This window comes from Electrophorus electricus, chromosome 9 (assembly GCF_041902795.1).
Source record: "Electrophorus electricus isolate QZ-2024a chromosome 9, ASM4190279v1, whole genome shotgun sequence".
Taxonomy (NCBI): Eukaryota; Metazoa; Chordata; class Actinopteri; order Gymnotiformes; family Gymnotidae; genus Electrophorus; species Electrophorus electricus.
In genome coordinates this window covers 5,715,001-5,739,502 of record NC_137505.1, presented here as the reverse complement: position 1 = coordinate 5,739,502, position 24,502 = coordinate 5,715,001, and the positions used below count along the sequence as shown (strand labels likewise).

The 24,502-nt window shown below is 48.4% G+C and overlaps 1 protein-coding gene across 3 annotated transcripts; it reads right to left on the bottom strand.

Annotated features, from left to right (window-relative positions):
* Positions 1 to 1,722: 1,722 nt before the first annotated feature.
* On the bottom strand, positions 1,723 to 19,831 carry wars2 (tryptophanyl tRNA synthetase 2, mitochondrial). Of its 3 annotated transcripts, none has more exons than XM_027026578.3 (6): positions 19,702 to 19,831; positions 8,684 to 8,941; positions 5,269 to 5,349; positions 4,706 to 4,788; positions 4,469 to 4,587; positions 1,723 to 2,419 (listed from the first exon to the last, which is right to left on the bottom strand). In XM_027026578.3, the coding sequence occupies exons 1-6, from the start codon at positions 19,804 to 19,806 to the stop codon at positions 1,971 to 1,973; spliced, it is 1,095 nt and encodes a 364-aa protein (XP_026882379.3). In that variant the 5' UTR covers positions 19,807 to 19,831; the 3' UTR covers positions 1,723 to 1,970. The 3 variants fall into 3 exon arrangements, with proteins under 3 accessions (XP_026882379.3, XP_081577019.1, XP_081577018.1); XM_081720893.1 differs by lacking the exon at positions 19,702 to 19,831 and adding an exon at positions 11,029 to 11,051; XM_081720892.1 differs by lacking the exons at positions 4,706 to 4,788; positions 19,702 to 19,831 and adding an exon at positions 11,029 to 11,133 and having other exon boundaries at positions 8,542 to 8,941.
* Between the last annotated feature and the right edge of the window lie 4,671 nt (positions 19,832 to 24,502).

The window sequence follows — 24,502 nt, the reverse complement described above, 5'->3', positions numbered from 1 at the left end:
AAAATGATCGGATGCCAGTCAGTAAGAAAATGGAACTTGAATATTGACCTGTGAGATCTAAAACCGAGTGAGTGAGCAATCTGGGATGCATATTATCACATAATTTGCCATAAATGTAAATGTAAATTTTACATTTATCAGCTGGTTATTTACGGATGGAAAAGTGGAAACAGACTACATGAAGGCAAGGAATTTGCCCACCGCTCTGTAATGTGGCAAAACACGCCGCACTTTTTAAACAATAAATAATCTGTATTGCTATTATAAATGTCTAATAGACCAACCCAGTTCTTAATTGTAAATCACGTTAATGGGTTTGTGCTATGTATGAGTAAAGCAGGAGCGAGCCAGAGGTTTACCAGCGATCAACTCTCACACGCTCGCACACACACACACACACACACACACACGCTCGCACACACTCACACACACACACACACACACACACACACACACACACACACACACACACACACAGGCTGCGCGACGTCTTTGAGCGCCCAACATGTTCAAATATGTACTGCAGTTTGCGTCACTTGGGTAAAGAGCGCAATTCACGAAACAGCGACACTACGGACTCAGGCCGTATCGGGCTGCGCCGAGTGTTTCCGTAATTCACATTACACCACATAATTATCCAGGCGGGAAAAACGACAGCCAAATGAAATGGTGAATTTTTACTAAGGCACAAAAGTAATTGCCCAGTAAGATTTATATGCCACGCGACTAATCTTCACGTTTCCAGGAACCTGAAGCATATATTCGATTTTTCTGGCCCAAAAACCAGTTTTATTCATGGAAACTATTTCAATTACCAATTCAAGAAACTGCGGAAAATATATGGGAGGACTTACAATAATGTTTACTTAAACAACTTTTAAATATAGGCCTGCTTTATATTATTTTAACAAAAATGCAGAGGACTGATTTATGACGAAAATAACCAAGGATGTGACTTTTCTCACTCCAACAGAAAAAAAGTCACAGGATGAAGGTAATATTACTAAATTATAGCGACGTGTATTGTTAAATAAATTACAACCGGTGAAATAACACGCAGATTTACAAAGTCCGAACGGTTTCGTTCTAAAAGCATTATAAACGTACACGTGCACGCGAGCCTCGAGCCCTACCCCCCGCTCCACGCGCTGGTCGATTTGTTTTTCAATCGCCCGGAAAAAGAAAAAGAAAAAAGAAAAAGTTTTGCTCGACGTTGCAGTGAGCGCTACGACCTGCAGGTTCACCGCGCCGTAGGGCCGGGAGTCCGGAAACACGGGCACACGGGAACGACGGATACGCCAAACGGGAACGATGCAAAAGTTTGACCTTTGTTCCGAGAGCTCTTAGGAAAGCAGCCGCGCCGTATCTGCTCGGACCGCGACCGTTCTTGTCTGCTTTTTAAGCAAGGGATTAAAAAACACAAAAGGGCGGACCCTTGGGATCTCAGTGAAACAGACAGCCGGGGGAGCAGCTCTCACAGCTGGATCTTTACGGGAGTCAGTGGGCGCAGAGTGGGAAGAAAGTGGGAGAAAACGGACCAATTCCGCACGAAGCATGAAAACACGTGTTCCCGTTAAGGCACCGTTATCCCATCCGCGTTTGGACCAGAGCTGAGCAAATAGGGTGGATTAGTGTTGGACTGTGTAAACCGACACTGCTGTTGGTCTGCTAGTTCGTGTGTGAGTGATACATAAGAACATATAGGACAAGGAGAACAAGACGTTATAACACAAACACGTAACCCTTTACTGTCTGAGCAGTATCAAAAAGCCAGCGCTGACAGTTCATTACATATTAATTAATTATGAAATATTAATAATTTCATAATAATGATTTGTGTAATGTTAATCATCACATATCTCAAGCCCATTAAATCTCTCCATCTCTGTCCCACTAGGGTGAATATGCACCTGCAACTGTTTTTTGGGGTTGTTGTTTTCTTTTTGGTTTGAGTGTTTCCCCGTGACCTTTCAGGAGAAGCCCACCCGTTTCCTGACCTCCTCCATCACCATGGTGGCCAGGCAGCGGGCCGTTTCCGCCCCCTGCTCCAGCACGCTGTGCAGATAGGCCCTGTCCGCTCTCAGCCTCTGGATCTCAGTCCGGATGGGCCGGAGTCTCTCCACCACGGCCTCTGCCACCACGCCCTTGTACTCGCCCGTATCGAGGCCTACGGACAGGCCGACCACCTCGTCCACGGTGCAGCCCGTCACCGCGGCGTGCAAGGAGACCAGGTTCGCCACGCCCGGACGGTTCTCCGGGTCAAAGGTCACCTCGGAGGTAAAATCGGTCACTGCTCGGCGGATCTTGAGGACTATGTCATCAGGGGTGTCCGTTAGGAAGATAGTCGCTAGCGTCTGAGGGTCCGACTTGGACATCTTAGAGGAGGGGTCTCGTAAAGATTTAACCTTTTGCGTCGAACCTGAGAGACAAAAAAAAAAAAAACCTGGTTGAGAGCATAGTGTACATTTGGCAGTTAACAGAATCAGAGAAGACTGTTGCAGTAGTGGCTAGGAATTCACAAGAATCTCAAAGATGAATTCATTAAAACATTACTACAGAGTAGCACATGTTAGCAGAAGACTCATTCATCACACAAACAGTACACAGAGATGGACAGACGTTTCCTCCTCAAACAAAATGTTTTCTGTGGGGAAGACGAGTCTTGTGTGTCGCTCTCTCCCTCAGACTAGCTAACAGCAGCTAGCGCCTTCGCACACCTGTAGTTGGCCGGCCAGACAATTAGCAGCTGCTCCACAATCCTGCTTCGGTTCTCGTGAGTTCTGGGGCAAAACTATTTATATGAAGTAAATCATGAGAGTTTTTCAGAGCCAGTCTCCATGACAACTCCCATCCCTGCTCTTGCCGTGAAACGCCCTTTAAAATCTGAGGAACCTCTCGGTCTGTTACCAGGCTATGACACAGTCTCAAGAGGAAGGAAAACTCCTTTGATCAAAGAGCCTCTGTACGCGTGACTGACTTCATATTGTGCCCTTACGGTGCCGATAATTACAGAGCACGAAAGGGTGCGTCGCCGCCATGTGTGTGTGTGTACACATGACCAGATATGAACATCCGCACACTGCCGTGTCCTGCCCCTCGGCACCCTCGGATCTCTTTAACCCACACTCTGGATATCGCAGCCTCATCCCACGACTCTCCCTCCCACCGGGTGACGTGTTTCTCATTAGTTCCCAAACCCAAGTGCAGATGTATTCAACCCGGGACCGCCAAACCCTCCTCATTATTTCTAAGGAGTTCATCTGTAGTCAACTGAACAGTGAGTGTAACTGGATGCTTGTGCCCTCATCACGCCTGACTGCTGGTCAGAGTTGGTCAGTGCTGGTCAGTGTTGGTGAATGCTGGTCAGTCGATCGCGTCCTCATCACGTCTGACTGCTGGTCAGAGTTGGTCAGTGCTGGTCAGTCGATCGCGTCCTCATCACGCCTGAGTCCTGGGTCGAGTGGGGGCGTTGCTGTGTGGCGTCTAGACTGTGAGGGCTCTGTCACAATTTCCAACAAATAGGGCCAGCTTGAGTCTTAATGCTATTGTACGTTCCATTTTCACGGTTTCGCTATCCTTTCATTTTTCATTTTTATGAATCTAAAGCAAGAAAAAGCATAAACCAGCAGCCCTTTAACTATGGAACAGTGAGACGCTTCACCGCCACACCGAGGACGTGTGTTCAGGCACAGCGCTGGCAACTCAGCCCAAACCTCTTTGTAGCAAAAATTCCTTTTCTCAAGTCCAAATAACTGAATCTACTGACGTTTTAAAATGCACACACACACACACACACACGCACGCATACGCACGCGCACGCACACACGTGCGCACACGCACGCGCGCACACACACACACACACACACACACGCGCACACACGCACGTGCACACACGCACACACACACGTGTGCACACGCACGCGCGCGCACACACACACACGCACACACGCGTGCACACGCACGCGCACACACGCGTGCACATGCACGCGCACACACACACACACACACACACACACACACACACACACACGTGTGCACACGCACGCACGCACACACACACACACACACACGCACACACGCGTGCACACGCACACACACACACACACGCACGCGCGCACGCACACACACACGCACACACACACGCGTGCACGCGCACACACACACACACACACACACACACACACACACACACACACGTGTGCACACGCACGCGCGCACACACACACACACACACACACACACACACACACACACACACACACGCGTGCACACGCACGCGCACACACACACACACACACGGCGTTGACCTCACACAGTCATGTTCAATGCAGTGATTTGTCTAAGCTGTCCTCCCCTCCGGTGCAGCCCACAGATGTGACCGTACACGCGAAAGCGGAGGAAAGGATGTGGAGGCCGAGGGCGGGGGGCTGTTCCGGAGTGGGAACGGGGCAGCCGTTACTCTACTTACTGAGCAGGGCCCGAGGCTGAGGGAAGACGGGTCCATATCTGGTGTTGAAGACCCGGGCCAGGTTCTGGGCCAGCTCCAGGTGCTGCACTTGGTCTTCACCTACTGGGACGTGCGTGGACCTGCACATAGCAACAGCAAGGCTAGGAACCTCAAAACCTCTCAGCAATATATTACGCAGCACTGTTAGGGTGGTGGGAAGGGGGCAGGGCTAGGGGCGGGGCCAGGGGGCGGTCTTACTTGTAAAGCAAGATGTCTGCAGCCTGTAAGACCGGGTAGGTGTAGAGACCAACACTTCCTTCACTCTTCTGTTTACTCTTCATCTGACAGGAGAGACACGGCAGAGAGACCGTGCGGTAAGGCAAGATGGCCCACGAGAGAGATACACACCCAGGACAAGCAGAAGGCATGTCAGCTCGGGGCACAGGCCATTCGGACTCTCTGTGGCGCGCGTCATGGTGAGTGCGCGAGGCGCGCATTTCCACAGCGTTTCACATGCACTCGGCTGTTAAATGAAACAGCAAATCATCCGCCTGCGAGGGTTCGAGCCTGCAGGGAACCTCTACACACACGCACGCAGCACACGCACACGCAACCGAGCTGGCACTTGGACGCAGCAGCCTCTTCCTGGTTGTCGTTACAGAACAAAGACGGCTAGCACAGTGCTTTATCCGGGACGTTTTGGGGCATTTTTCTGATTCAAATATCAAACAGGTTCATTCGAGAACGCTCATTTTGGTATGTGTAATATCCACGGTATCCACATATAAAGACATTGGGGGATTTCTCCCCGAATACAGTACCTTCCACTGAGGCAGGTGGCGCAAGCGAGGCAGACTGGTGAGACAGCCCAAGATCCAGCACAGCTCAGCATGTTCCTGGACCTGCAGAGGAGGGGAACACAGCCATGACCACAGCCATGACCACAGCACGACGAAGCACGGGCGGGCCTTCCGTCAGTCTGTTTTGGACACGTACAAGGATCTTGACGTCTGATCGATACCAACATTCTGACCTTGGTACCGATACCAGCTCTGGTACCTTGGTATCGATACCAAATACATTTTTAGACCAGCACATGCTGTACAAAAGTGCCGTTAGCAATTACTTAAATCAGTATAATGTGCAAAAATACAGAAATAATATTCTGAATGAATAAATCACATTTTCACAGACTGCAGTGAAGCTCTCCTAAAGACAGTGTTTGGTTTATAAGTGAATGCAATACGGTTTCAACCGTGAATATTTCCAAAACGCTAATAACACTTTAAAAACCTTTTTGTTGATTAACATTATAGCATGAACCTCTACTGGGAAAAGTCTCGCAACACTTAGCAGTGTATATTCATGCCGGCCCCTCTATAAGACCCACAGACAGCCACCCTCCACCCCCCAAACAGGTGTCCAGTAAGGGCCTCTTTCCCGTCCGGTGTAATAACGTTAATGCCGTTAAACACAACCAGTCTCTGGGGTTTCAACATGGCCAATTAAAGACGGCTTTGCCTCACACCGAAACCATGCGAGAGATCTCTCATACACAGCTTTGAGCTCTGCACCTAGCCAAAAACTCCAGTTGCAAAGAGGAGTGTGTGTGTGTGTGTGCGCACGCGCGCGTGTGTGTGTGTGTGCGTGTGTAAAGTTTATGGGCGCTGGCTCACAGGAGGGACCTCCAGGGTCTGACATAATCCAAAGGCAGAATGAATGTAAAAGAAATTTTACACTGCGGCACACGGCAAGATATCGGTTACCAGCAGATAATCTATGTGGGAAGTGTGACGAGGTGACACAACGTGGACCCGGGACAGGGCCGGGGTGGAGGAGCTACGTCACCATAACTACAGGAGGACTCACTAAAACTGCAGGAGCCAAAACACAAACGTCGTAGACGATCTTCAGGCGGATCGACTGTATCAGGTTGTGTTTACACCCTGGACTCTGTTAAGGGAATACGTGCTTGTGTGTGTGCAGATCATTCCGGTAAAAGGGATATAACTATCTTCAGTACACACACACACACACACACACACACACACACACACACTTAAGATCCAACTGATTTCAGTTTGTCACCATTTTTTCTGTGAAGTCGAGTGTTGTCTTTGGGCAGCTGTGTTGTTTTGACATGTGGAACAGTCTTGAGCTCTGACATTCAATGGGAGGTCTGCAGCATGGCCAAGATATGTGGCATAAAGTTAAACTGGACTAAAGAAAAGAAGTGTGTGCATTAGTGTGTGTGTGTGCTCGTGCGCGTGCATTAGTGTGTGTGTGTGTGTGTGTGTGTGTGTGTGTGTGTGTGTGTGCTCGCGCGCGTGCATTAGAGTGTGAGTGTGAGTGTGTGTGTGTGTGTGTGTGCACGTGCGCGCGCACATGTGCGCATTAGTGTGTGTGTATATGTGTGCATGTGTGAGTGAGTGCGCGTGTATGTGTGTGCATGTGCACACATAAGAGCAGTGCATCTCTATCAATGCCTAACAGACACACACGCACAGCAGTGAAATGGAAAAACGGCTCATTACAGCTGTTCCTACCGCCATCTTCCACGATACGCAGCCTTCTGTAAAGGCACTGGTGGAACTGCTTCTGGGGTTAGAGGTAAGAGTTAGAGGTTAGGGGTAGTGTTAGAGGTAAGAGTTAGAGGTTAGGGTTAGGGTTAGGGTTAGGGTTAGAGTTAGAGTTAGGGTTAGAGTTAGAGTTAGAGGTTAGGGGTAGGGTTAGGATTAGTGTTAGGGTTAGAGTTAGGGGAAGTTAGGGTTTACTCTGAGAAGAGCATTTGTCAAGCTCACAGGGATGACAGCGTTGGGTTTAGTCAAAGAAGCAGCTGGAAGAAACCTCAATTAAATAAACATTTAGAGATGGCAGAGATTCTCGCTGACTCTTAATCGCTCGACGTGATAAATCTGTCTGGGTTGATTTTACAATGATAGATTTTTAACCATCTGCCCAACCCGTGCTGACTTAGTCAAATTTAATCAAAAAAACAACTCTGAGGCTTAGATGTAGCTCCAAACCCACAGCTCTTCAGCCAACAGCATCTACGTTTGATACTTTTACAGTGTATTTTGCTTCAATTTATTCATATTTTTCAATTCTATAAAATATTCAATTTCCCGTAACATCAAAGGAACACGAGGCCACTTCACTGGGACCACCATGTTAATACAGGCCAGGAGTCTCAGACAGAACCAACGACCTCCGTGTGTAATAACCAATAATTAATACATGTTCCTGGTTGCCATGGAGACTGTAGTGATCAGTCTATTGTCTCTACTGCTCAACTGCATTTTCTTGTTTACTGCGTAGACTCTGAACAGATTCTGAGTGAATAATATTTGTTCACCATTTCTTAAGGCTTATAAATGACTCATTTCATACATTTTATGGAAGGTTAAAGTTAAGCGCAAAAGCAGCTTTATTCCTTCTGTTCCCAGTTTGTCCTCCGGCGTGGAGCAGAGGAGCGTGTGTTCTCATTCTGAGCCGCAGTTCCTCTGCAGATCTTCTCCTCCCGCTCTCGGGTGGCTGGTCCTCACCACGTCTTGTTTTTAGGGGACTCTGAACTTTCTGTGTATACGATTTCTGTAAAGCTGCTTTGTGACAACACGTGCCATAAAGCCCTCGACGCAAATACGTTTAATTCCCTCCCAGAACAGTCCTGATTCTTCACCGAGGCTGACCTGCTGCCTACAGACAGACAGACAGACAGACAGGCAGACAGGCAGACAGACAGGCAGGCAGGCAGACAGGCAGACAGGCAGACAGACAGGCAGGCAGGCAGACAGGCAGACAGGCAGGCAGACAGGCAGGCAGACAGGCAGGCAGACAGGCAGGCAGACAGGCAGGCAGACAGACAGACAGGCAGACAGGCAGCGTCCCGGGACTCGAACCGTTCATACGGTTCCTTCTAACCCCAGACTGTATGTGGCATCTGAATGAATGAATGAAGGTATATTTATATTTACACATGCGCACACACGAAATGAATCTGAGACAGCCAGTTTACCTAAGCGGGGGATTTTAATTCTGTCCTACTTCTGTCCCAAATTCACCAGACAAGGCATCGTTGGGTGTGTTGTACATACCGAGCCCCACATTTGTAAAGAATTACTCGAACCTTCCCGTCAGCTTGAACCGATACGTCTGCCCCTCTGGGCTCCCACACGCTGTTGCGCAGGAAACGAAAAAAAGGAAAAGCAAAAAAATGTATAAAAATCCCTGACTGACCACAGACTGCTGGAAAAGGACTGCGCGCGCGGGGTCGATGCCGCACGCCAGCAGACTGGCAGCCATGTCCAGGATGTTGTCCCGTAACAGCTGAGGGTCCTGTGGCTGCGTGATGGAGTGCAGGTCCACGATGCTGTACAGGACAGAGCTGTACTCGTCCTGCAGGGTCACCCAGCTTTCCAGGGCACCCAGGTAGTTGCCCAGGTGCGGAACTCCAGTGGGCTGGATCCCCGAGAAGACGCGTCCCACGGCAGGGCCCTGCGGGACAGAGGGAGACAGGGTGGGTCACGCACCAGGAACGTCCAACCCCTGCTAGGAGCAAACCCTGGTCATCTGTGTGAGGAGACAGGGCATGAGGGCTGAGAACTTAAATGGCCCTGAGGACGCTCTGAGCGGGAACCAGAGAGGAAGGAGTTCTGCACATCATTTTATGGCCGTCATCAAAAGGAGAAACCTCAAGCGCGTCTCACACTTCAGAGCGTCCCGCAGGGCGAGGCAGCGCTAGAGCGGAACCCCGCCCCGGCCAATCAAAACACTCCGCAAGCCGTCGCCAGCCAGTCCGAGTGTTTGGCGAGCTGCGCTGTCACGGGGGAGTGGTCAGGGTAGGCCCCCCGGGCAGCGAGAGTTAAATCGTCAGCACAAACATCATAAGTGCACAAAGCGTGACGGAGATGAGGAGCACCGGCACAAACACCTCATTTTAAACACTTTGAGACAGAAGTCAAAGCCCTCGTCTGACGGAGGGGAGAGAGAGAGAGAGAGAGAGATACAATGGTATACAGATATACAGGTTGCCCGTGCCTGCCTTAATATTATGTTCCCTGTGAACTCGGGTGGGGTAAAACATTAAGTTTGCAGGATTAACACACAACTACCCCAATTTCAAATGTTTAAATATATATTCCTGGTCACCTTCTCAGTCTTTAACACAGTCACTCATTATCCCAGTAAAAAAGTGGAACTGGGTGACTAGCACAGCGACGCTCACACCCCCATGACCTCACATTACCAGCACGTTGTGGGGCCCCGACCGAAATCGGAGCTTATCGGCGTTTTTCCGGGCCCACGCGTCTCGTCCTCGGGGTGACGGCAGCCTCTCTGAGGCGTCGGGGTGAGGGTTGCCTGCAGGCAGCCGTGACACCCGCGGACGTGGTCACGCGGTCAATCGAGACAGTGGCACGTTAGCAACGTGAGACGCGACTATCGCGACTAAATCAGCATATCACACCTCACATCTGCAGACGGTAGGAATGCCTGACGTGTAAAATCGAGGCACCACTACAAAAACAGAAGGAAACAAGACCAGGCCGCACACGCTGTGACGGGCAATAACCTACAACAGGAAACCTCTACATCAGCGGGGGGGAGGGCTTTTCCTGTACAAATCTGCATTCTTCATCATTAGACCACTGACCCGTCTAAGAACAAGAGTGAGTGTGTCAGGTGTTATTTCTCCATCAGGAGAACAGCTGAAGGCGTTAATGGCTCAGGGAGTTGGGCAGGTTCATATGGAGACATGCATTCCCCCACAATCACCCCCACCTCTTCTGCCCTTCCAAGCCTTCCCCATAAACTCAGTGTCATTTTTGGGGCACCCCCCCCCCCCGTCCGTCCATCTGTCCGTCTCCTCTCCGGCGGTCACCTGTCGGTCACTCCGTGTAATAGAATGAGCTGGTGACCAGTGACTATGTGGGACTGGGCGGGTCAGATTGCCTGGTGGTTGGAGGTACCGTGGAACGAAGGAACCGAACCTCAGGTAGTTGTAGTTACTGGAAACCCAATAAACAGAGCGACACACTCGGTGTGAAAGCTAGGTCTCGGTTTCAGCGTCTTTTAACTTTTTAGTAAAGTTCTGCTGGCACTCCGAGCTCTGTCCATCCATCCAGATCTCCTTCTGGTCTCAATCAGCTTCAACGGACAGTCTTTCTTCAGTTCCTTCTCCCTCCCTCCCTCCGTCTGCGATCGTGCGAGACGTCTTTCCGTCCAGTGCGTCCTCTCTGCCGGTCCTGGACAGAGCAGAGGTGGTAGCTCTGGGTGTGCTCACCTCATACTTACGCTGACAGCCGTACCAAAGAGTAGTGGAGGTGGTGAACACTTTCCTCGTGCACCTCCACCATATGGTGCACGCATTAGCCCACGGTATGAGAGAGTGTGTGTGTCGTACGCCGACAGCTCAGAAGGTTACATACACATCCAGTCCATGTTTTCACATTTATGTACACTTTCCTGGAAGGCTTTTGCCCCCAGTGACAGGGCCTTGAGCTCCTGTACAGTGCAGCTGCACTGTAACGGCCTCGGAGCGGGATACCAGCCTGATATCGACGGGATACCAGCGGGATACCAACCGAGAGTCTTCTGCACGGAGATGTCACCTTGGCACGCTGCATCACCTCCAGCACAGCAAACATCTCCAACCATCCCAGAAGATTTGGGCTTCTGTGCAAATGAGGAAATAGACGTAAATAAGCTCTGGAAGGTTTAAGACAGGGAATAGCGTTGGAAACGGGAATATGCCTTTATCCAGGGATGGGAGACAATGTGGAAATACCAGCAATCTAAACACCGTTTGTAAATGGGATCAGAAATAGAGGCAGGAAAGGTCTAACATTCCAGACTGCCCGGGGTGGACTTCGGCATTCCGAGCGAGACATTAAGCCAATTCCAACGGCCTCGGCCACGGCTGTCCAACCCTGCAGGAGGCAGGAGTCGATCGGAGGGGAAAGATGGTATGTTAAGACATTTAGAGCAGAGAGCGAGGGAGGAGATGAGGAAAGGGAGAAAGGAGAGAGAGAGAAGACAGAAAAGCAAGACGGTGTAAGAAGTAAAATTGAGTGAGTGAGTTGAGAGCATGAGAGGTAGAGTGTGAGTCAGAGAGTGCATGAGAGTGAGATAGAGTTAGGGGGTGTGAGGAGGAGTGTGTGTGTGTGTGTGTGTGTGAGAGAGAGAGAAAGTTAGGGGGAGTGAGAAGGAGTGTGTGTGTGTGTGTGTGTGAGTGAGTGAGTGAGAGAGAGAGTTAGGGGCGTGAGGAGGAGTGTGTGTGTGTGTGTGTGTGTGTGTGTGTGTGTGTGTGTGAGAGAGAGAAAGTTAGGGGGCGTGAGGAGGAATGTGTGTGTGTGTGTGTGTGTGTGAGAGAGAGAGAGAAAGTTAGGGGGAGTGAGAAGGAGTGTGTGTGTGTGTGTGTGTGTGTGTGTGAGAGAGAGAGAGAGAGTTAGAGTGAGTAAGAAGAGTGTGTGTGTGAGAGAGAGAGAGAGAGAGAGAGAGAGAGAGAGCACGCGAGTGCTCACACGCTGGGTAACATCTGAATAGTACCAAGGACTCCATCATTATAAGACAACTGTCCCCCACCACACCTGACACACACACACACACACACACACACACACACACACACACACACACACACACACACACACACACACACACACACACTCCCTGCTGTCTTCACATCCTGTCCCACCACCCCCCACCCCGGCCCACTGCACGAGGCTACCAGCAGAGTCCCACTCCAGTGAAGTATTGATTAGGAAATCATGTTCAGTGTAAGGGGCCGGTACAGTGTGTGTGTGTGTGTGTGTGTGTGTGTGTGTGTGTGTCCTCGAAACTGAAACACGCTCATCTTGGAGCAGCGTCTGAAAGACCAAAAATAAAACCAGAGGACGGACTCGAAGAGAAGCGAGTGAGAGAAAGGGAAAGAAAGAGAGAGCGAAGGCAGAGATGGAGAGACCGGCAGCAGAGAGAGGGGAAGAGAGAAAACGAGACACACACACGCACACGCACGCACACACACACGCACGCACAGGGAGAGAAATGGAGAGAGAGAGAGAAGGAACGCTGAAGACCTGAGTGGTGGAGGAGCGGAGCGCGTGATTAACTCCGCGGTTGACGTCCGGGACAGGTGAGATTGATGAGGCTCCTCGGAGCGTCACGCTGTGCGGAGAGTGCGGGTGGAGGAACAGAGAGCTGCAGTGTGGGGCGCGATCCCCAGCCCCTCTCTCGCTGCGGGGAACCCCGGCCTGATTAATGGATCTGGAGTCCCTTCAAAAAAACAGCGCGGCCAGCTGAACGCGGCCCCGCGCCGGCGTCCAAAAACAACCGGGACAGGACGAGAGCATGCACGCGCGCGCACCCGCTGGGTTGTGAGAGCATGAGCATCCGTTAACACGCCAGACACCCAGGGACGGACACCATGCAGCAGACGCTGGAAAGACATGGTTAGGAATCGGACCGTTTTAATGAAGAAATGGTTAAAGTTTTGTGAAAGTTTGAACTATCATTATTAAATCAAGGACATGCCAATGGACAGAATACAACACAGTAGGAAACAGTACAGTAGAGCTACATGACGTAGACATCCAGGACAGATATCCGAATATTTCATCACTTTTCAACATTTCTTCTCACCCAATACGATGATGGGAAAAGCTACTGGCTGACTAACAAATAACCTGCACACACACTTCTAAATTTATTAATATATAATTATGATAACACTAAGGTATGACTATGGCCAACATTCATTCATTTCTCTCTCCGTCTCTCTCTGACACACACACACACACACACACACACACACACACACACACACACACACACACACACACACACACACACACACACACACACACCGTTAACTCTCTCCAATTTCCTCCAGTAGAAGTCTCTGTTGACGTGAGTCTGGCTCCAACACACTGATACCAGATAGCCTACTTGCTGAAATTTAATTAAAAGCGTCAGATTCTGACTGTACAGGCCCGTCTGGAGTATGACGCAAGACACCGCCACGAGTCCCCAGAAATGTGGGGCCAAGACCACGGAGCCTGAGTTATTGAAACATAAAGAGTGTTGTGGATAGACCAGGGACACAGGCGAACGCCACACACGTCCTACGGCGAGACGGACCGAGCAGCAGTGAGCCGGTGTGAATTCAGATGCTTAACTGACATTTAAAAACAAATGGTGCTATTAATTAACATAATCCTCGCAGGCTGTCTGCCTCCCTCCCGGCGCCCCCGCTCACACGCAGCGCTGGGACCTGTTTTGATGGTTTTAGCCGACATGAGAGAGTGTGTGTTCGGCGCTCGTGGAGAGCTACAGGCCGTTTCCTAGAGAAGCAGGGCCCGGATGACCGATCTGGGCCTCAGAGTCCAGAGGTGATTAAGGGTTGGGCGGGGAGTGGCATGTTTTATAACGCAGCCTGAGCCCGGGGCCCCCCGGAGCCCCCCGACCCTGCGCCCCAACACACACCAGCCGGCCAGAGCTGGTTCAGATACTCTCTCTGTACAAGACACACACACAGCCTCAAAACTCTGACGGCACCTGGCGCGTCCAGGAGTAACAAGCAGTAACAAGGCAACACGGTCCTTATTTTCAGAGATTCAAGGGAGTCCAAGTGGCACAACTTCAGTTGTGTCTTTAAAAATAAAATTACGTCATTAAAAAAAAAAGGTTAACACCTTGACCAGAGACAACACACCGTGTGCTCGTGTAAACTCAGACCATGATGCAGAACACACACCATACTGAATTTTTAGCGTGACATATCTTTCAAAACACATTCGTGTCTTTCGTTTCACTGGTAAAGCCCTGATGTGTGTCAGATCAATTCTCCTGATTACATTATTCTGAGCTACATTACGTATGTTTAGAAATGCCACAGTTTATCAGCTTCAGAAAGCACTAACGGGGAACACGTGAGCGCGGTCGCAGGAGAGGCACGAGGTGTTGGAGGACCAGCTGCTCATCAGCCCCGCCGTAATGATCAACACGCCGCTCCTCCTATTGTGTAAGGTCAACATCCTTTGCACAAATTCTGTTTATATACCACAGGAGGTCCTTTGGGTCAGAACCTCCAGTCCCATACGCTCAGTCACAACAAACACAGCTCACCTCAGTATTTGGCTACCATAGTAACAAAAAATGCCCATGTTTTGTTTGTTTCTCTCTCTCTCTCTCTCTCTCTCTCTCTCTCTCTTTAAATAAACGTTCCTCGCCAGGAATAAGCCTGGTGTTTTTGAGGCACATCACACCTCGGGGTCGTCTGAATGTCTGCGCTTGCGAAACTTCACGAAACCCAGCACCTCATTCCCGGTGCTGTAGCAGGTAACGAGGAGGTGTCGCTATGGCTTCGAGGTCGTCGCCACAGTAACCGGTCCCTCCAACCTCCGTCATTACACACACCTCGGCAGCCCTGGCGAACCGAACGCAGCTGCGCTGGCACTCGGCCCGCCCCAGACACCTATGCTCACCAATCACACACACAGTGGAGGTGGAGTTGCAGCCTACAGTACAGGTGTGGGCCAGTAACGAGCGACACTTAATTAAGGGTTTATTAACGTAGCCAGCGAACACCAGGGATGGTGGTGTAGGAGTTTTAAACAAGACACGTTAGACCCAAAGTGTTTGAAAACTGGATTTGGCTACCAACACTATACCTGTTCAACACGCCACTGTATTAGTCAGTAATACAAGTACTCACTTTTAAACAAAGACACCATAGGCTTGGTGAAAAATGGAAGCAGACCTCTAAAACTTAGAATACAGATTAGAAATAAATAAATAAGTAAATACAAATAACCAAACCAACCAAACAAACATATATACATAATACAGTGATGCTGGAATAGGCTGCCATCAGACTGGTGCTGTCCTGTAGTGGGTGAAGCCTGATATCTCCAGGGGCTGTGATAAAGATGAGGCTGATGGAGACAGGAAAACCTCACTTGGCCGACAAGCTACACGCGGGGCGTGCTAGGGGCACCGCGCTATGCACCGGGCGGGCTCGGGCTGAAGCACTACACACCGGGCATGCTTATATTGCATTCTTTGCAAACTACACAAGTAGACCTGCATAAAGCAGGAGGTCGCTCTCACTTCTCATGTGTGCTCACGACACACGCTTGGGAATATCTCTGCTGAAACTCATATGATGAGACACTAAAGTACCGAGCGTCATATGTAATATTATCCATGTCTATTTTAAAACAGATGAAAGAACTACTGTGCACAAACAGGGCTCCTCCTCAACGCATTAAACTACTGCAAAGGAAAGGCGCTGGTACTCCAAGCTGAGAGAACTGGAAAAAAACAGCTACTACGAAGACGTGAAATTACTGTACAGTACAAAAACACAACCAGAGCACCATAAAGTGCAACATTCAAGTCTCCATAATTAGTGAATGTTTCCTGAATTGACTGCTAGCCTACTGAATCAAGTTCTGTTGGTCATTAAAACCCAGACCCATGTTCAGAAATAGTTTGTTTAGTAACTGGGAAGTCAACACAACCCCAGTTTAACTGAGAAACCACAAAAGAAAACTTTGCCATTTGTAAAGCTATACAATTATACAACTACTTTACAAAACTTGATGAACAACTTGATGAAAAAAAAACCAAATAAAATTTCAACTCCATACATTCAACTCAAACATGTTAATCTAAACTAATTTGGCATGAGGGAGCCTCTGTTAGAACCCTAGTACTCTGATCTGATCTGATCTGAGATCAGTACACTGGCCTTTGGGTCCAGGTGACGGTGCGACACCACACGGTGCCACACTGGAACCAGACGCCATTTCTGTCCCACGCTCACTGCACACACACACACACACCTCCGCGCTCTCATAATCTGTCCATTTATTGAGGATTTTAATCCTGCATGTCCAGACTGTATAATAACACTAAAATGTGACCCCAGATATCTTTGCACTTTACAAAGCCTTCTGGTGGTTTGGTCAAATAACCTGCTAAAAATGTCCACTGACAGAAGATGACATTTTAGAACACTGCAGCTGACAATACCTGCCCTAACTATCTATGTGAACATGAGCAGTGCCTGCCCTAACTATCTATGTGAACATGAGCAGTGCCTGCCCTAACTATCTATGTGAACATGAGCAGTGCCTGCCCTAACTATCTATGTGAACATGAGCAGTGCCTGCCCTAACTATCTATGTGAACATGAGCAGTGCCTGCCCTAACTATCTATGTGAACATGAGCAGTGCCTGCCCTAACTATCTATGTGAACATGAGCAGTGCCTGCCCTAACTATCTATGTGAACATGAGCAGTGCCTGCCCTAACTATCTATGTGAACATGAGCAGTGCCTGCCCTAACTATCTATGTGAACATGAGCAGTGCCTGCCCTAACTATCTATGTGAACATGAGCAGTGCCTGCCCTAACTATCTATGTGAACATGAGCAAAACCTGCCATAACTATCTATGTGAACATGAGCAAAACCTGCCATAACTATCTATGTGAACATGAGCAAAACCTGCCATAACTATCTATGTGAACATGAGCAGTGCCTGCCATAACTATCTATGTGAACATGAGCAGTGCCTGCCCTAACTATCTATGTGAACATGAGCAGTGCCTGCCCTAACTATCTATGTGAACATGAGCAGTGCCTGCCCTAACTATCTATGTGAACATGAGCAGTGCCTGCCCTAACTATCTATGTGAACATGAGCAGTGCCTGCCCTAACTATCTATGTGAACATGAGCAGTACCTGCCATAACTATCTATGTGAACATGAGCAGTGCCTGCCCTAACTATCTATGTGAACATGAGCAGTGCCTGCCCTAACTATCTATGTGAACATGAGCAGTGCCTGCCCTAACTATCTATGTGAACATGAGCAGTGCCTGCCCTAACTATCTATGTGAACATGAGCAAAACCTGCCATAACTATCTATGTGAACATGAGCAGTGCCTGCCATAACTATCTATGTGAACATGAGCAAAACCTTCCATAACTATCTATGTGAACATGAGCAAAACCTGCCATAACTATCTATGTGAACATGAGCAGTGCCTGCCATAACTATCTATGTGAACATGAGCAGTGCCTGCCCTAACTATCTATGTGAACATGAGCAGTGCCTGCCCTAACTATCTATGTGAACATGAGCAGTACCTGCCATAACTATCTATGTGAACATGAGCAAAACCTGCCATAACTATCTATGTGAACATGAGCAAAACCTGCCATAACTATCTATGTGAACATGAGCAAAACCTGCCATAACTATCTATGTGAACATGAGCAAAACCTGCCATAACTATCTATGTGAACATGAGCAAAACCTGCCATAACTATCTATGTGAACATGAGCAGTACCTGCCATAACTATCTATGTGAACATGAGCAGTACCTGCCATAACTATCTATGTGAACATGAGCAGTGCCTGCCATAACTATCTATGTGAACATGAGCAAAACCTGCCATAACTATCTATGTGAACATGAGCAAAACCTGCCATAACTATCTATGTGAACATGAGCAGTACCTGCCATAACTATCTATGTGAACATGAGCAAAACCTGCCATAACTATCTATGTGAACATGAGCAGTACCTGCCATAACTATCTATGTGAACATGAGCAGTGCCTGCCCTAACTATCTATGTGAACATGAGCAAAACCTGCCATAACTATCTATGTGAACATGAGCAGTACCTGCCATAACTATCTATGTGAACATGAGCAGTGCCTGCCCTAACTATCTATGTGAACATGAGCAAAACCTGCCATAACTATCTATGTGAACATGAGCAAAACCTGCCATAACTATCTATGTGAACATGAGCAGTGCCTGCCCTAACTATCTATGTGAACATGAGCAAAACCTGCCATAACTATCTATGTGAACATGAGCAAAACCTGCCATAACTATCTATGTGAACATGAGCAAAACCTGCCATAACTATCTATGTGAACATGAGCAGTGCCTGCCATAACTATCTATGTGAACATGAGCAAAACCTGCCATAACTATCTATGTGAACATGAGCAGTACCTGCCATAACTATCTATGTGAACATGAGCAGTGCCTGCCCTAACTATCTATGTGAACATGAGCAAAACCTGCCATAACTATCTATGTGAACATGAGCAGTACCTGCCATAACTATCTATGTGAACATGAGCAGTGCCTGCCCTAACTATCTATGTGAACATGAGCAGTACCTGCCATAACTATCTATGTGAACATGAGCAGTACCTGCCATAACTATCTATGTGAACATGAGCAAAACCTGCCATAACTATCTATGTGAACATGAGCAAAACCTGCCATAACTATCTATGTGAACATGAGCAAAACCTGCCATAACTATCTATGTGAACATGAGCAAAACCTGCCATAACTATCTATGTGAACATGAGCAAAACCTGCCATAACTATCTATGTGAACATGAGCAGTGCCTGCCCTAACTATCTATGTGAACATGAGCAAAACCTGCCATAACTATCTATGTGAACATGAGCAAAACCTGCCATAACTATCTATGTGAACATGAGCAGTACCTGCCATAACTATCTATGTGAACATGAGCAAAACCTGCCATAACTATCTATGTGAACATGAGCAGTACCTGCCATAACTATCTATGTGAACATGAGCAGTGCCTGCCCTAACTATCTATGTGAACATGAGCAAAACCTGCCATAACTATCTATGTGAACATGAGCAGTACCTGCCATAACTATCTATGTGAACATGAGCAGTGCCTGCCCTAACTATCTATGTGAACATGAGCAGTACCTGCCATAACTATCTATGTGAACATGAGCAGTACCTGCCATAACTATCTATGTGAACATGAGCAAAACCTGCCATAACTATCTATGTGAACATGAGCAAAACCTGCCATAACTATCTATGTGAACATGAGCAAAACCTGCCATAACTATCTATGTGAACATGAGCAGTGCCTGCCCTAACTATCTATGTGAACATGAGCAAAACCTGCCATAACTATCTATGTGAACATGAGCAAAACCTGCCATAACTATCTATGTGAACATGAGCAGTACCTGCCATAACTATCTATGTGAACATGAGCAAAACCTGCCATAACTATCTATCTGAACATGAACACACGTGCCATAATAAAGCCGGCCCAGCTAGAGACGCTTCCGTGTAGCCCGATCCTTCCACCTCACGTTTCTTTTAGATTCATAGGTGAAGAGAAGACTAAACAATAACAGACGATTAAAGTGCTCCTCTACCTTCTTCCCGGGCGCGCCCGCGGCACAGAGCCGTCTCCGCCGAGCTGCGTTGATCTGAACGACGCGAAACAGACGGTTCACATTCCGGCTTATGGAGAGCGCCATTTTGAATTTGTACGGCGTCCGAGCGGTGCCGAATCGCTTCGTTGTCAAAGCCATTTTAACTACGATGAGCCGTACGGCGCCTTCTCGGCTTCTGGTTCAACAGTTTTCCAAACCTTATGTTCACCGTTATTTTGTATTTGCCCCCCCCCCCCTTCAATGCCTATATAACTCGCATAAATAACTTCCAAAATGAATAAGCAAGCAAATGCCAGTATTTAAATGACGAGTTAAACATTCCCAACTTACTACCCCTCACTTTAGGGCACACCCCTCCACACTTCTTGTCTGAAGGATGTTAGGTTTGGATCTGACCTTCCTTGCCAACTTCACATCTGTCTACCTGCCAGGACCGTCTCACACATGTCCAGAGGTCTGTGGAGCTCACACTCTGCTCTGGCCATCACCACATCTGAAGTTCATTTCTCCTACCTTTGCATCTGGTTGCGCAAACGTCATTCAACATGTAGGCTCATTCTCCTATCACAGTGCGCTGTGTCTCATGAAACTCTTGAGTGAGAGCTCAGGAACATCTGTGTGTAGATCTAGCGGAGGACCTGTCAGAAGGCTATGTAGTCCAACACGCACACACACACACACACACACACACACTCACACACACACACACACACACACACACACACACGCACACACACACGCACACACACAGCCTCTGGGCTGTTTCCTGGCCACCCAGTAGGGATTCTTCACTTTGCACTGCCATCATGCGGAATTTTCTATCAAAGTGGGCTTGCTGTTTTCCTTTCCTCCATCTTTTCTCCATCCGCCCAGGAAAGGTGGTCTGAGCGCTGCCTCTCCACCTCCTCCTCCGGACCTCCCTGTCCACGCTGCTGCATGGTGGGAATGCATAGAGAAACCTAAATGTAAAATAGAGTCCTCCTACCGTTACAGTGGCGTGGTCAGGCTTTACATGCATGCGTGTTTGTGGTTGTAATATTTTAATTCGGGAAAGATTGGTTTGTCTTATAGAGTCTTGCTTGTTTTATTATGTGTTTAAATGTTTAGGCCCAAGCTGTTGCATTTTTCAGCTGACATCACCCCACCATGCCCGCTGTGCGTTTTCCTCAAACAACTAAGGATCTTACAAAACACAGAATATGCCACAGGCTTGGAGTCGTTTTTTGATTCATTCATGAGAGTTCTGCATTAGGCAGCTATCAGAATCCTTCGTCTAAAATTTCATAAATCATATGAGTCCCCTTTATCTGGGCCTGGTCCTCTGTGTCTGGACCTGGTCCTCTGTGTCAGGACCTGATCCTTTATATCTGAACCTGGTCCTCTGTTTCTGGACCTGGTCCTCTGTGTCTGGACCTGGTCCTCTATATCTGGACCTGGTCCCCTATATCTGGACCTGGTCCTCTATATCTGGACCTGGTCCTCTGTTTCTGGACCTGGTCCTCTGTGTCTGGACCAGGTCCTCTGTGTCTGGACCTGGTCCCCTATATCTGGACCTGGTCCTCTATATCTGGACCTGGTCCTCTGTTTCTGGACCTGGTCCTCTATATCTGGACCTGGTCCTCTATATCTGGACCTGTTCTTCTATGCCTGCTCCCCCCCTACCGTAAAGCTTCTACACCCTCTCCGTCATGTCCCATGCTGGAATATGCTCAGATGGAGGCCCCCTCACCACACCTCCTGAGCAGGAGAGAGAGGCGGCTGGTTGGTGATGACCGACAGTCCACCTGTGATAACAGAGAAAGGCTGGGGGTCTGAGGTGGGGTATAAGCCACAGCTGGGCCCCAGTCTACATCAGTGCCTCCCTGATAGGTCTCTGTCCCAACACTGACAGACAGGCCTTCCCCTCTGACACCACAACCCAGTGGGCCCGCGGGGCGCCTGCCACCCAAGTGGACGGACGGATGAATGGATGGGGAGATGGATGAGAAGGCGGATGGCTCCGCCGCTTTAGATGGATGGATAGTTCCATCTAATTGAGAATTTTTGAGGAGCGCTTACGGAAATTTCTACGGTTTTAAACTCAAAAACTCTTATTTTTCTAAACCTCCTACTTCACTGCAACACCCTGTTAATGAAAATAAACACACGCAGTAAAGTATTTTGTGTAAAGCAATGTTTGGTTCTTAGAGGAGAGTCTGGTTTTCATTACGGCTGCAGACCAGTCCAGAGCAAAGAACTGAATGAGCGCACAGACTAGATCTACGGGTGGGCTATGATGAAGCTCTCCCTCTCCCTCAGCTGCACGAGGACACTCTGATTACAACACGCAGCAATGAGCTCAGGGATATCAGGAGTCCACGCAGGCCTGCACCCAGCCTTGTGCTGCTATGGTCCTCCTGTACTACAGTGTGTGGGTGTGGGTGTGTGTGTGGGTGTGGGTGTGTGTGTGTGTGTGTGTGTGGGTGTGGGTGTGTGTGTGGGTGTGTGTGTGGGTGTGGGTGTGTGTGTGGGTGTGGGTGTGGGTGTGTGTGTGTGTGTGTGTGTGTGTGTGTGTGTGTGTGTGTGTGGGTGTGAGTGGGGTTGGAGGGGGTGTCCCTCAGGAGGCATGTGTTTCAGCAGCTTGTCTCCCTCTCTGTTACAGTGCTGACAGACCAGGAGTGAGGGAGTGCCAGGAGAGGAGGAGATTCTGCTCGCTCGCTCACTCTGCTCCTCCTCCGTCTTTTCATGAGGAGGAAGGAGCAGAAAGGTGGTGCTAAGGGACGTGGCCATGGACTAGACAAACCACTTAGCATTTAACATAATTTCAGCCCAGCCTGTTGGGACTCTTAACACACACTCTCATCAGATAATACATATCTGTTTCATTTACACAACATCACCCAACATAATGCAGGTGTCCGGTAGTGAGCAGCAGATGAAACCAGACTTGACACTAAAGACACTGCTTGGCTCTGTTTTGATTTGATCTTACATCAGTTGCCATTTGATGCCTGTCAGTTATGTGTAAGTTCTTAGGTTGGATCTCACTCACATGATATGATCAGATTTGAACATCCGCACACTGCCGTGTCCTGCCCCTCGGCACCCTCGGATCTCTTTAACCCACACTCTGGATATCGCAGCCTCATCCCACGACTCTCCCTCCCACCGGGTGACGTGTTTCTCATTAGTTCCCAAACCCAAGTGCAGATGTATTCAACCCGGGACCACCAAACCCTCCTCATTATTTCTAAGGAGTTCATCTGTAGTCAACTGAACAGTGAGTGTAACTGGATGCTTGTGCCCTCATCACGCCTGACTGCTGGTCAGAGTTGGTCAGTGCTGGTCAGTGTTGGTGAATGCTGGTCAGTGTTGGTGAATGTTGGTCAGTGTTGGTGGCATAAAGGCATTACATCGTCTTATGCAGAGTATATGAAGCGGGGGGAAGTCCCCCCCCCCCCCAGTAGATATATGGCAGGAGGTGAGAACGAAGGCTGAACCCCAAAGTTAAACAGATAAACACCAATGATAAACAGATAAACACCAATGATAAACAGATAAAGATGTCTGGGCTGTGAGCCTGAGTCCTGCACTGTGCATGATTAGCGGTCCACACACTGGACTGACTCACCAATCCACCCATGCACACTACGAGTGGTATACGTAATGTATGCTGGATGTATTCAACATGTGTGTGTGGTAGAGGATCCCTCTTTAGGCCTTACTGCTGTCAGCACGTGGCCTTGTGGAGTCTCTGCTGGGTATCACTTTATACTGAAGTCATAGTCCTGCAACTGTCTGCCTGATGACCCAACCCAATTTGCATTTCATTTGGGTGTAACCTCTTTACATTCTCCGGTAAACACAAACCTGGCCTTGGAGAGCTCAAACAACACACCCGGCATATCACCGTCAACGTCATTCTCTTCAGTACGGGACAGAGACAGAGGGGAGCGGGACAGGATAGCGCCATGGTCTCGCAGTGGGCGGGACAGCCAAAGCATGACTTCAGTGTACAACACATTCATTCTCCTGCACTGCATCTACAAACACACGCAAGTTTAAAATGACAACTCTAAAACCAGTTACGATGTCCTGAGAACGGTCCAGGTATTGCGTTATGACATGAACTAGGCCCGTAGTAGACATAACGAACATGTCCTCTTAAACCAGGCATGTAAAAGTCCTGCCACTTATCCTGACCAGACAGTCCCCGCTTCTAGTCAGAAGAGTCTGCAGCTTAACAAATTGCAGTTTTCCAAATCCCAAAATAAGCCATGAGATCCCTCATAATTAACTATGCAGCTAATTGAAGTGCACAATGGGCCGTTTTACGGCCCCGTGTTACAGCGCTATTCCGTGACGACGAGGCCGACAAAGCCAGCTGAAACCTTTTCTCATATAGTTGCCCGGAGATTAACTGATTTTTAAAGTGTATGGACGCTAGTGGCGACGGTATACTGGACAATGTATCCTTAACGAGTATGGCCTTAACGGTGTTAATTTTTTCACAAGCGGATTTTCAGTTTGGTTTTGCAAGTAACACCCACAAATTTACATCTCCTAATTTGCAAATGTATCAACGCATATTTGTACAAATATGAACAACTAAGGCATTACAGTTAGTTTTCTTTTCAACGTAGGTGATTTGAATGAAAAAGTCCTAATCAATGCGTAACTATTGTAAGATGGTAAAACACACTTCTGTTGTTTTCAGAGTGAGATCACTTTAGCTCAATATATTATCAAAATGAACATTTTGTTACTAGAATAAAAAAAACATCTACGAAGTACTAGTGTT